This window comes from Atta cephalotes (assembly GCF_000143395.1).
Source record: "Atta cephalotes unplaced genomic scaffold scaffold00004, whole genome shotgun sequence".
Taxonomy (NCBI): domain Eukaryota; kingdom Metazoa; phylum Arthropoda; class Insecta; order Hymenoptera; family Formicidae; genus Atta; species Atta cephalotes.
The window spans coordinates 7,138,799-7,153,086 of NW_012130068.1; the positions used below are offsets into that span (position 1 = coordinate 7,138,799).

The 14,288-nt window shown below is 39.3% G+C and overlaps 1 protein-coding gene across 1 annotated transcript in view; it reads right to left on the bottom strand.

Moving 5' to 3' along the window:
• LOC105626030 (protein dachsous) overlaps positions 1–14,288 on the bottom strand; it is a 74,408-nt gene that overhangs the window by 31,346 nt on the left and 28,774 nt on the right. The window contains exons 3-5 of the mRNA XM_012207342.1: positions 8,134–8,297; positions 7,360–7,764; positions 4,324–4,732 (exon numbers count right to left, since the gene is read on the bottom strand). Of these exons, the coding sequence (XP_012062732.1) occupies positions 4,324–4,732; positions 7,360–7,764; positions 8,134–8,297 (978 nt within the window). The remainder of the gene's footprint in view (positions 1–4,323; positions 4,733–7,359; positions 7,765–8,133; positions 8,298–14,288) is intronic.

The window sequence follows — 14,288 nt, forward strand, 5'->3', positions numbered from 1 at the left end:
GTAGTACTATATACTTACTACCTACGTAAAGTAAGTAAAGTAAGTAAATTTAATTAGTTAGTTATATAGTACATAGTATATAGTAGTATATTATATTATATATATATATATATATATATATATATATATATATACATACAATTATACATACATACATAATAATTTTCACTTTTCACATTTCTGCTTCTGAAGAAATACGAAGAAAAAGATATGCACTAGAATTATAGTAAATTTTATGGAATTAGCAGATTCATATAGTTATCACTTATATAAAATTTACTAAAATTTAAACAAATACTTGTTTGTATAATACTAATTAAATATTTACTATATATATATATTTATTTGGTACAGAAAACGTAAATTTAAGTATCATTTTTTTTAATTAAGTGAATATTTGTTTATTATGAGTAAACATTTAGTTACTATTCTTCAAACAAATATTTATTAAAATTTAGTCATTTTTTTAGTGTCATATAGCCTAAGATACTTTTTACGTTTCGTAAAGTAAATCACATAAAATTTCAATAAAATTTTTTATCGAGTATTTTTTGCCTTGATGCTGACAAAATTTACTTTATTTTACGCGATGAAAAATATAAGTATATAAAGTAAAAAGAGAATTATTCAGGCTTGAGAATATGATTTACTTTACTATAAAATCACAAATGCATGATTTTACTGTGGAGATAACTGTAATGTATCTTTCATCTTATATCTCCGGTATTTTTTTTTTCAGGCAAGTAAAGCTAGGCATAAGTTCGGCAAAAATAGAATCGCCAGAATAATTTCACTAGTCTTGTAAGGTAAAAATTACTCAACCATTTTTCTCCGTAAAAGGTTACATGATCAATATTCTGAAGTGAGCGTGTTCATGTCCGCGCATTACGGACCACGTGGCGCAGATGGCACGTGGCCACGCTGCAATAAGTATCCGATCGATAGGCGAGTCGGTCACGGTAGGTCACGGAAATTCCTGAAGTCGCAATAATCGATCGCGCAACGGCTTGAAATGCATGGGACATGCGAGAATGTCACGCGCTGAACATGCGTCGCTGCGATTCGCGTCGGAAGAGAAGCGGCGCGAGGTGGCGGGATGCAACTCGGACATTTCTGATGAACGTCTTCAAGTCGTGCGGTAGGGGGGCATCGACTGCTAACGGCCCCTGATCACACCCGGTACATATTAGGAACCGGTTGAGTCGCGCTGACAATCGAATATTCCCTTACTTCTCGTCGCGTATCATCGCGGACAAGGGCGTGCCATTCCATAAATCACCGCCGGTCGATCTCCCGACATTGTAAGCCAACACGCGAGGGGCCGCCTTAATTGGATGAATGGAGAAAAGGGCGCCATTAAGCGAGTGTTACGGGGGCGACCTACGCGGAAGGAGCGAAGGTGCTCCATCGCTCGAGGGTTTTCTCAATGGGAGATCTCGCGGTTAGAGCCGATCGAAGGACAATGGCCGGGCGAAATTTCAACTCACTCCGCCGCAGGTCCGTTGACCGGACAATGTGTAGTCGCGCTGCATGCAGCGGGGATTAATATAGAAGTACTCGTACGACAAGACAGCTGATACTTCCGGCAGCGCGATCGCCCCTACCTCCATCGCCGTCGTTATCCCTCATCTTTTTTTCTACTTCTCGATTCTCTCCGTTCGCACAGTCGGGATGACTCGAGAAGTCCCACCTCTGCAAACAGGCAGCGGATACGAAACGAAAGAAAAAGAGAGAGAGGAAGAGACCCGGGTCCCGAGCTCTCGGACCGAGAGCGTGTACACAAATACTCCCGTGTCGCATGCCAATCAAACTGCGCGCATTGCACACGCGGTGCACGCCGCATACGTGTGCGCGTATTTCGCGGCGTGTGACGGGCCCCGGACCCCGAGCCCCATTCCTGATGATTCGTTACACGCCGACCAGGCGAAAGCGCCACTCTTACCGGATTATGTTTTAATACCCACGAAGCACACACATACTGCTGCAACTCTAAAATGAGCTATATGAAAATCCCGCAAAAAAAAAAGAAACAATTCTCGTATCGTTCTTGTTACTTCAACCTGGTAATTTGGTAAATCACCATTGAGAGACATCATGAGCTTAAATCTCGATGGTTGTATTTATATAATGTTCGATTTAGTTAACAATCGTATTACAACGTTTAAAGTGATGAAATATTAATATAAATTATCAAAGAATTTCGAAATAGTCCGAGAGAAGCCTGGTGAACGCCGAATAATATTGCCCGGGTACAAGGAACTCTTTTATCGATTACAAAATCGTTTAACAATGATGAGGTATAAAGGATCATTGACGTAAGAGCAACGCGTAAATTACACGCGTTGACGGCTATTTAATACACTAACCTTTGGAAGACAGGAAGACGATTTATCGGCTTTTAATGGTTCAAGTAAGTTTAACATGATCAGTGTTTTAATTTGAAAACCTTGCTTTTGCACTGAATTTGCTTTTTCACTGAAAACTAATTCAATATTATATCATATATCAGATTTTTATATCGCTTTTATATCATATATCAGATTTTTATATCGTTGTTGTATTATATTGATATTTCATTGTATGTGCTGATATTCTTTACTACTTTTAAATTGTCACTAAAGAGTGAAATCTCATTTTTAAAGATTGAAAATTGAGCTCTTTTTCAAGACTGGCTCAGTTTTCACTCTTTAGAGAAACTCTTTCTCTCCAAAGAATTTAGAAAGTATAATTGATATAATCTGTATTTCTTTTGTTTTTTTAGCATGAAAATTTTTATATAATTTTTATATTTCTGTATAATCATAATAAAGTGTAAAAATAATTATTTCAATAAAATATTTTAACAGAATTTAAAGATAAAAAAAGATTCTTTTTACTGTTCCAAATGAAAAGCCGATATATATCAACTCCGGAACTTTTTTTATAGATCATTATTATTATGGCATATATCTTAAAATTTTAAATTGAAAACTATAAAAGTCATTCGAAAATCATCCGCTAAAGATTACTTTCTAAATCTCATGGAGTGAAATCTCATTTGAAGAGAAGACTGAAAATTTAGTCTTAAAAAAAGAGTGAAAATATGATCATTCTTGTTAAAAAAAGTAGCAGATTTTCACTCTTTTTAGAGTGAGATTTATTCTTTTGGAATGAGATTCCACTCCACGAGATTTACAGAGTAATAATTTCTTTTTTTCTCATAAGCATCCACTTCCATCTCTCGCGCCTAAATCGATCTTTCATTGAAATGTGACGTCCATTTCTCTTTAACGTATCTGCTGCGAAAGAAAGGGACAAGGGAATGGAACATCACATTGGCGATTCAGACTCGGAGAATTAATAAGAAGCTAGCGAAGACGCGTTCAATTTTTATTTAACAAGCTAAGAACCTGTCTTAAACAGGAAGTAAATCGCGGGCTGCTGCACTTTGCTGCGAGCGAGGACGCGAAGAAAGCTAGAAGTCAACGGCAAAGCGTAGATGAGAAAGAGACCGCGAGATATCAGCTCGTCATTAGACCGAGACTGAATATCTAGCGAAAATAAAAGACTACGGCAGACGCGAAGTACAATTACATTTGTGATAGAGCTTCGAGACGAAGGACATAAGATGAAGGAATATAATTTAGAAAATCGAAATGCGTGAAAGATCAAGTTCGATAAGGATTATATTAAAAGGATATTATATAACGAGAATTGTATTATCGACTACGGGGCGCAGAAATTGCTTCCGTTTCACGACACATTTCTGTGACCGTGTTGAAATATACGCATTGTCATGAGTATGACAATAATGCAAGGTAAAGCGTCACGAGAAGAAGGCAGAAATTCCAAACGTACAACCAAAATGTTAATCGCTGCGAATCGATCACTGTCACCCGTAGCCCTGAGAAGCACCGAAGGGACCGTCCACCGAATCAGGAAGTTTCTCCTTGTAGTACATCTCTTATTCACGGTTGTCGAGTAGCGCGGTCGTAACTCCGGTGTGAATTCAACTTGTCTGAGAACGAGTCGGAGCGAAGAATAATGCGATTCTTGCCGGATCTGTTCAACGAATTCTCGAATTACATGTTCGCAAGCAACTCGAGAACATCGCCGAAACTCAGTGAACCCGTGGAAACGATTCGCCAATATTTTTCTCCGCGAGTTTTTTTCGAGCGTGAGCATCCTCGAAGTCGGACCCCAGTCGGCTTTTGTAAACACTTGAACCTCGTTATGACAAGAACCTATGTGTACTTCGTTTGACCATGGCATTTGATGGCGACGCAAACAAAGTAAACGAACAGAATGAAAAACAGGAAAATAAACGTGGAGATAGCCTCTTACCTGTGTCGGGATCGACAGTGAAGCTGCTGTTGGCTTGGACCACCGTGTATCTAAGAAGCGAGTTCTTGCCAATATCGGGATCGATGGCGCTCACGGAACCCACTAAAGTACCTGACGGTAGATTCTCAAGCAGCTCAAATCCGTAGAAGTCCTTTTCGAATCGTGGATCGTTGTCGTTATCATCCAAAACCATCACCAGAACGGAGGCACTCGCAGTCGCCGCAGGTGATCCGTTGTCGATCGCGAGAACCGTCAAAGTGTGTCGATCGAAAGTCTCGCGATCCAAACTCTGCGCAAGGTAAATCCAGCCGGTGTTGGGACTGATGCGAAAAGCGGTGGAGCCTTGAAGACGATAGCTCAGTCTCGCGTTATTTCCCGTATCCAGATCCACCGCTGTTACTTGAAGAATCTGTAAATGACGAAAAATTTATGATGATCAATGTATCTAATGTAATCTGGTTTTGTGATATTGAATTGCGGTACACAAGTGCGGTAACGATTGTTTAATTTGAAAATATAAATACAAGCGATGAAATGTTAAAATTCCAGACGGAATCACGATGAAAATCAAAACAAGAGCAATCGTATCGTTGCGAGAAAGAGTAAGAAAAGGGAAAAAAGAGAAGCAGCGTCGGGACCAGTCGATCCGGTCGTTCCGTATTAATTAAATGTATCCAAGAACCGCAAACCCTAAACACGTTCGAACCAAACGATGTTTTCCAGCGCGGGAGGATGGTGTATTGCGAAGGTCGAGAAAAAAAAAGAAGAAAAAATGCAGGAGTGTATAAGGTCGTGTTTCGCGCATGAACCTGCGGCTTACGAATGATGGATGGTGGTAGAAGGCGAAAGGAAAGAGAGAATGGAAGAAGAAAAGGAGGATGAGAGAGATGCCGCGATTGGGTTGTCTTCGTGAAGGACCAGGAGGGGGTGGGATGCAGGTTATCATTAGATGAGGAACCTGACGTGGGAGCAGGCAGTAATGTGTCTAACTGTACGTTATTAGTTCACGATGGGTGAAGGGTTATGCTCACTGCAAGGTTATTCTCTAACTCAAACTCCACTTCTTTCCGCCATGTATCTATCCTGTCTTTTTGCTGCTGAGATTTTTCTGTCTCATTTCACTTTTAACGTACACTAATGGCTGAGATATTGTCCAGATACCACCGACAGCTTACAGATCTATTTTATCTAGATAGATACTACTGATATATAATCAGAACATAACAAAGAAGATGGAAGATCGAGTAGTAATGAGGGAAGAAGGAAGGAGAAAAGGAAGGTACGAATTGGACGAAAGAAATAGATAGATAGATTTTTTATTAATTTATTGTATATTAATTTAAAGGACGTTTATTAATATTCTAGGACAAACTCTCTAAGAATATAAAAATGACAAGTGAAAAGAAAATGAAAAAGAGAAAGAAAGAGAATGGAGCGCGAATTGACGCGATGTCCATTCTGTTGTATCCGCCTGTGCATTGTAATAAATATGACGTTGTTTAACAAATGTATCTCATAATAAGACTCTCACTGTCATTCATAATCGGCATCCACAATCGGTATTCAGAATTACGTTCACTTTGTACGCGATTATCATCGCCATGAAGAAATCCTCGGACCTATCAGCTGCTCAACGACGCCCCGATTCTCGCGACTAATGATTTTTTTTCTCTTCTCCTCAACGCGGTCCCTCGTCACAAAACCTCGCTGTCGACCTATACTCGCTCTTATTTCGATTTTTTGCCAGATAATGACTGATATGTATAGATAATTACAGGGGGAGAGATGCACGTCGCCGTCGGCGATCTTCGCGGATGGACCTGCGTTTCCGAGGTCCACAAGCATCGCTTCGGATTTGCTCTGGGCGTTTTCCTAATGACGAAGATCGAGGAGTCACATATATAGATTTGAATAACGTAGGAATTTAAATTTCTTAAATTCTATCAAAATTCTACTATTTTGAGAATATAAATGTATATAATGTAATAGATCTTTCTCATTGAATAACTGCTTGGAAACCTATAGTGAATTCGTTTGGATGCAATAATGCGAGTCCATATTAAAACCGTTGTACACTGATTTAATCAATGTAAAAGTAAAATGTAAATATTTTGAACTATAAAATAAAGATTTTACTTAACAGCACAATAAATTATATTGTGGATTTCATGATTTAATCTGTTTTTACATTTATATTAAATACAGATTTTTATGTTAATTTGTGAACGATAGCTTTAATATACACTAATGTGCACTGAATGCATCCAATCGAATTCGCTATTATATACTCGCGAAATGATCGATCGTATGGTACGGCACGGCGTTCCTGCGGGTCTATCGACTGTTGCCTATCAATCCTCTACTCTCGTAGAACTCGCTGTTCGCAATCGTATCAACGCGCGGCAACGTGCCGTGTCTGAATATCAGATTATCAAGTATTCCCTCCATCTCGAACGGGTCGAGCAACTATAGCGGAATAACATCGGCTAATCTCTCTGCAGCGTCCAGTTAATTCCGTTTCTAGTCGGCGCAGGATTAATTCTCTCTTTGCCTACAAGGTGAACTTTACGAGTCAATGTCTTCTTCTTCTTCTTCTTCCTCTTCTGTTCCCTACTCTTTCAAAAGAAGCTATTCGGAAGGGGAATATAGACGACTAGTAGCCGTGGCATACGCCTCGCGATACGAGAGGGGGCAAAGGGTTCATAAGCGCGTTCTTCCTGGTTGTCCCCCAAAATTACGCATCCCAGAGACAAGAGAAGTATATTTGGATATATGAAAGAAAAAAGAATTCAACCAGGGGAAAAAAGGGAACCATCACTTTAGTCGCGAAGAGATACTGATGAAGAGCGGAAGAAAGTTTGAAGAGAGAGGTTGTTAACTTTACCATGCAATCCAAAAATTCTACCTCTCCTGCTTTCTTGTTCTCTCTTTCTCTCTCTCTGTTTCCTTTTTCAAAGAACTCTGCATCTTCTCGAACTGCATCTTCTCGATAAACAAATGCTCGCGTGACGGGCATGTAATGAAGATTTTTCTCACCTGGGAATCGAGCCTGGCGCCTTCGGGAACCTCCACATGATACTCGTTCCTCTCGAACACTGGGGGGTTGTCATTCACATCCTGCACCTCGACGCTCAGGCTGAGGTTAGCCGAAAGTCCGGCACCGTCCAGAGCACTTATCAGGAGACCGTGCCTCTGTTGAGTCTCGTAATCCAATCGTCTCGCCAAATAGAGCTCGCCGGTGCGCTCGTCTATTCCAAACAGGTTGTTGCTGTTCTGACCGAGAATATAGCGTATCGGTAATAACGGCGTGATGTCGGGATCGGTAGCATGCGCTACGTACAAAGGCACATGAAGAGGATGCGATTCTGGCACTGAGATGCGAACAGTGTTTGTGCGAAATGATGGCGCGTTGTCGTTCACATCCTCTACGATCAATTCCAACTGCGGAAAGAAAAACATGGACGGATGTCGTGTAAGCGCTTCAATTGACTCGGCAATGTATTTTTCACGACACACAAGTGAAAAACGCTACTCATGCTTCGTTAATACGAAACCGGTAAACGATAGATTAAAAATCTTTCTTTTAAAATCAATACTAATTTGCTAACAAGCACGTGTGCGTTGTTCACTGAATATTAATATAATATCGATGCGAAAAATCATAACATAACAAATCATAATGCGAATTTTTCGCACGCTTCTGGATTATTATATGTGCATTCAGGATAAATATATTGAGAACACGGATAAACAGCTATGATTACGGTGAGTTAATACGAAATACGATGATTATCTGGATGCGTAATTTACCTGGCAATATCCAACAGAGACGCCATTACGTGCCTCGATGCTGAGAACATATTTGTCACGTGATTCCCGATCGAGCGGTTGTCGAATCCTTAGCATCCCCGTGTTGGGATCCAGCGAGAGATCAGCTTCTTCTCTTGCCAGATAAAACCTGCTTGGTCGTTCGCCTGGAAATGCAGAATACATAATTTAAATAATGTATACAGATATACATGCATCAGATATAAATAAGAGGGGGAAAATAGCTTTAAACGAGGGAAGAGAAACACATATTGCGTTAATTTATTCATAATAAGTTTCGTCGTCCACCTCGTTTAGTAGGGACTAATTAAAACAGTTACATCGGATTAATCTCGATAAATTATGATGCGGGTATCAAATAGTACTTGAGTTTCCGGTTGCATTTGCATGAAGATTTGCATTATCGCAACTTAGTTTTTATAATGGTTCTCGATTCACTACACATTCAGTTGATTGACATGAGTTGTTATTAAATCACTGCACTTAAATATAGTGATTAAATCGGAAGATCGATAACTAGTTAAAGTTAATTTCTCCGTCCGTCAATCCCATGCAAGATTCTAATGAAGATGTCAAATTTGCTTTTACGATATCAATGATCTTCAAAACGATACACACATCGATCATCAGAAAAATCATTCCGAAGTGCGGCATGACTTCAAAGATTTCTCGCGTGGAAATAAGATACTCCAAAGGAACGTTAGTTGAAGAATGTGATGTTCGACTTTACGAGCAACATCAATCAGTTGCTTCGTGTCATGATTTAGCTTATAAATATTAAACACAAAATCGAAATTTGCTACGTTTTTATTATTTCTATTTATGTGTCATACAAAAAAAAAGAGATAAATTTATTTCTCATATTAAAACTATGGCGGTATCGTGGCCTTCGTAAAAGCGGAGCTAGTCCAGGTGCGCCGCTAAGTAGAACCTTCGGGCGAGAGCTGTCGCGCGTCGCTGAGATCTCATTCGTCACGGTTACGATCGGGGAGCGTTGCGCTTGAAGGATCGTGTCTGATCGGCGGCACGATCTCACGGTAGATCTTCGGCAATGGTTGTACACGGAGACGAGAGCGAGATGGCCCGCGGTCTGCGTTTGTACGATGATACCGAGTATCGATCGTTCACTGTGTACGGCAAGAACAAGCGGGGCACGTGTGCTCCGTAACACGCACGTGAGAGTGAGCAACGACGGATGAATGATGGCGATTTATCGATTCCACGACATCGACCTCACTCGACCTCCTCGCACGAGTCGGTACCGCCCAGTCCCGCTGCCTCGGAATCAATTAATAGCCAAATTGGCTGATCATTACCGCTAGCAATTCCGATGAACGATTCAAGCAGCGCGAGCATTTTCTCAGCGTAACGAGGGTCGGTAGTTTGCACGCCCAGGATTATCTCAAATTCCTCATATTAAAATTCTATTACTTTTTCCTAGCTTTCAGATAAAATTTCATTATTTTCTTTGATACTTTCAATAACAATTTGAAATTTTTTGTATTTTTGTGTTGACTTGGAAACCATCAAATATTTTATGAGAGAGCAATTTAACATATAAGTAGCAATATTATTTGCTATTAATATTGCAGACACTGCTTGCATTTAATTGTTAAGTTAATAGTATTCCAAAACTATACGTAAGTGTAATATACGCATATTAAACTTATTTTTTTGAGTCAAGAATTTTAATCTTCCAAAATATTGTCCAAAAAATTTCTTGACTTTTTCCTGATTTCCTTGATCATCATTTTCAATTTTTGACATTTCCTTGATTTCTCTGATTTCCAGTTTTGTGGAAACCCCTGCTATATTTTTCCAAGAATTATGATATATATTCTATGTTTGTAGGGAAACAAAATCGGAAATCGTGATATCAAAGTCGCGATACATTACAAGATATCCGGCAGTTTGTTCAGATCTAACGCGTCGCGCCGGAACATGTTTCTGATTCGCCACTTGATAGATGATGCTTGTATAATTGGACAGCTTATTTGAAGGAGACCCCTCTTAAAATCATTAGTTTGTCAATATCGAGTCAAAGGCGTATCTTTAACACACGTCATTTCGACGTAAAAAAGATCTTAATCAATTGATGAAAAAGCGTCACTTCAGTTTACTTTTCGTAATCGGTAATTAATCGTTTTATTAATGATGTATGAAATCCGGTTTAACGGCAATTTATTACGCCCGTATGGACTTTCTGCGTTATCCGACGTCGCGCCGCGAAAACACGTCGCGAGACCACATCCAATTACAGACGTATCTCATCGTACACACACGCAATGAGTAAAGCACGCATCAGCACGCGTATCGATAATTGCTCTGATCGATCGATCGGATGCACGTGGTCTGGACCAAAAACGGAAACTGCGATCACTCGCATCCGGGATGTGTCCTTCCTAGATGTGTTTCGACAAATCCGCCGTGAGATCTACTGCGATGAGATTGTCTCTCGATTTCAATCAAGTTTTTCTCATACAACAGGAAAAACCAGGTAGACGGGAAATATTGTCTCGGCGAGTCGATTCGAGAAATAGTCGTCCATTTTATTTCTACGATAATTCATGACGTCTACGTTGCCGTCGTCGACGATGTCTATGTCATCTACATCGAACATCTTCGATGATATTGGGTGACGTCGACCAATGTCTTAAGGATGTTATTCGGTCGCGTACGTGGATGGCATAATTTATAGACCGCTATTTATACTCGATCCAACTTGTTCATCCTTTTCCTCTTTCAATGCATGTAACAGTGGAAGGTGCATACCTCCCCCCCCTCACACACACACACACACACACACACACACACACGCGCGCGCGCGCGCGCGCACACATATATTTGCGCAAATAATGGCCCGAATACTTTGGTCAGCGGTGTCCAGCACTTTGAGGGGGAACATTTCATATTTTGTTTGAGAATTGCAACAAAATGATTATGGGATCTGAGCGGCGAGGAAGTTTCTTAATTCGCAACGCTAAATTCCACGATTTAAATGTCAGGACATTGATACGATCTTCATCATCCTCAGCTCGTTTTGTTAATATTCGAAAGATTGTCCGGTCAGACACCCTGTATACGCGGACACGCACTTGGGACGCGGACAGGACATGCGTATGTGTGTACGACAGATACACATACTTGGCTCGGATCGGTTCATTCGTAAAATATATGTGCGAAGGATTGAAACACCATGCTCTTGCGTGAATGTATACGCGCGGCGCGCGTGTAATTACGCGAATGCGTTGGTACCGCGAGACTGGTCTGGAAGACGTACGCGTTTTATATCCACCGCGATACCTCTACCCATCAGCATTCGGTACCCGTGTTATTAAACGTCCGCGTGATCTTTTTCCACGGGCTCTCCGCCGCGAGAGGAGGGTCCGCCGATCCTGTACTACTCTCCGTATATAATTACGATTTACTCCGCATCCCGATACGCCAAGATACCGCTCGAGTATCCTGCCCGTGCAAAAGGATTTCGACGAGCGACTTCAGAAAGGTATGACACACCGGACAAATCTGTGTCCCTTCCCGCCGTATAAGCCGCCGTGGCGAGAAAGCTAGCCATTAAGATACGCATATTTGGCAATAAATCTTAAGGCATAATAAAATCAAAGTGCACAAATCGTGCATTCTTCCGACGAATGCAAAATATTGCAATTCGAACTTTTACCTTACACCAAAAATTCATCAATATCATTTAAATATTACAGTTTATTACAGTTTATTATAATTAAAAAAATAAGTTTTTTGAATATACGAATAAAAACTTTTCAATTCTAATAGATTATCAAGAGTTAAATTTTATGTATATTAAAATTTTGTTATATAAAATTTACTTTCTAAATCTGAATCAGTGGATAATCACATCAGTGTTAAGTATACTACCATTGGTAATCAGTGAATTAAATATGAGATCCCCAATCTAGCTAATCTTTAATATGTGAACTAACCTTATTTTAGTACTTAAATTCATGGTATTAGAAAATTCAAATTAACGTGCAAATATCAATTCTGGTTATAAAATGCTCAAATATTCTCTCTTCCTTTTTTAATTAAACTTCACTGATTATTAACCAAGTATGTCATTAGCTAATTAGTTAGACTGATCCATTGATTCAGATTTAGAAAGTAAAAATGAAATATCTAAACGATATTTTTGTTATATTTTGTTATATTTGCACGTTATTTTGTTTTGTCTATACAAAATTTATCGATAAGTTTTCTAGTATTTCGTAAAAAGAGATATAATAAATTTGTAATAAAATAAAATTATCGAGACAGTAAATGAGCAAACTTTCAAAATGTGTTTTGTCCAAAATTTATAATTTTCAGATAGAAAAAGAAAGAAACTACGCACACAAGAAAATTACGCATTTTACAGAAAATAAGGATGTCAATCAGTAGGATGTGTAAATATTATTAAATATTAAACAAAATTGTTTAACAATTGCTAAAAATATTAAACATTGAATGCTAAAATGTTAAACTTCAAAATGTTTATGTTTTTTCAGCATATAAATTAACGCTGAAAAAATGCTTTTTGAATATTTTGAATTGAGTAGTTTATAATATAAGTCATTCTACACACAAAGTCACTAAATTTTTATAGTATCGCAAACTCGCACTCCATTTCGATGCAACCCTTGCGTTCATCTCGCGGCCATTTCAAATTTATACATTTGTATATACATACTTTATTTTGGAAAATAAAGCTGTCAAGTATATAAATAAATATTTTTTAAATGTAATTTATTTATGACCAAAAAAATATGTATAAATGCTTAATTTATGTTAATTTATATTATTTAGTTTAATAATTTAATACAGGTTTATTTGTTGAAGTTTAGTGCATGAAAGTGCACGAAAGGACAAGTTCAAATACAATTCAAAAGATGAATCACCAATCATCATGCTTGAAATTGTGTATTATGTGCACTTCGGCCATTTTAACACAACATTTCTGAAATCAATTGCGGTACTTTAGAAATCTAGTGACTTCAATTCTACACTGGACACTATGCTCTAATTAAAAAAATGAAATTTTGATTTTTTTCAAAACGCATTTTAAAAATCTGCTCCTCAAATAAAGATATTGTATAAATAAATCTTTATTGTATAAATAAAACCATCGCGATGTTTTCGTCATAGAACATTATTTTTATTAAAAATCATCATCATATGGTGCACATGTAATGCGGTCACGTTTTTCCCCCACCGATGCCAGTTGTTCGCGAGGGTTTCGTCACCCCAGTTACACACGCGTCCCCCTGGGGTACCCACGTGGGTGTAACGAAGACAAATCGCTCGCGTATTTGATTAATTCGCGAAGATCGCCGGTCCAGTACTGGATTCTCTCGACCTCCTCCTCGCATCCTTCGTCCTCCGGCATCGTGGATCGAATCGAGAGCGAGTTTTTGCCGGCGACGTCGGGGCAGGGAAGAAACCCGTAATACACTCATTACTGATTCTCGCCTTTATGCGTTCTCTGCACGAAGAGGTAAAACGAGACATTCCGAGGGATTTCTATACCGAGAAATCTCTCGGTAGCCGGCGGAAATTTGAGATGACGACTCTCAACAAAAATCTGTAATGTCTGGATCAGAAACGCGCGCAAGGAGAAATCAAGCGACAGTAGCGCGCGTTGCGATATGAGTAGACGTTACTGCGAGTTTCCTTTCCTTTTTGCATCAACAAGTAGTCGCGAATGGCGAAGGTAGCGGTCAATGTTTACTGATCAGCATATCCTGCTTTCACGGCATGCGTGTTGGCGCAATCGCCGCGCGTGCGTGAACGTGTGCGAGGCACCTCTTGCATATCGACTTTTACATATTGACAGTACGAAGCAGCCGGGATAACACAGTTTCCTTCTTTTGTCATCAATTCTAAACAATGCCGATAAATGTACAACTTTTTTTCGAAATTTTCTCCAATTTTTTACCTCCTCGCTTGTTCCCCGAGAATTTTTCTTCTCATGACAGTTTCTCTTGCTTTGTCCTCTTCTATCCTTTCATCCCGTTCTATTCCACTTCACGGTCCTCCCCTCCCAATCACACAAATGGAATTCATTTCTAGTTCCTTGACTCTTGGTCCCCACTCGTTCCTTCGTGTTCCTCGTCTCTCTCTCTCTC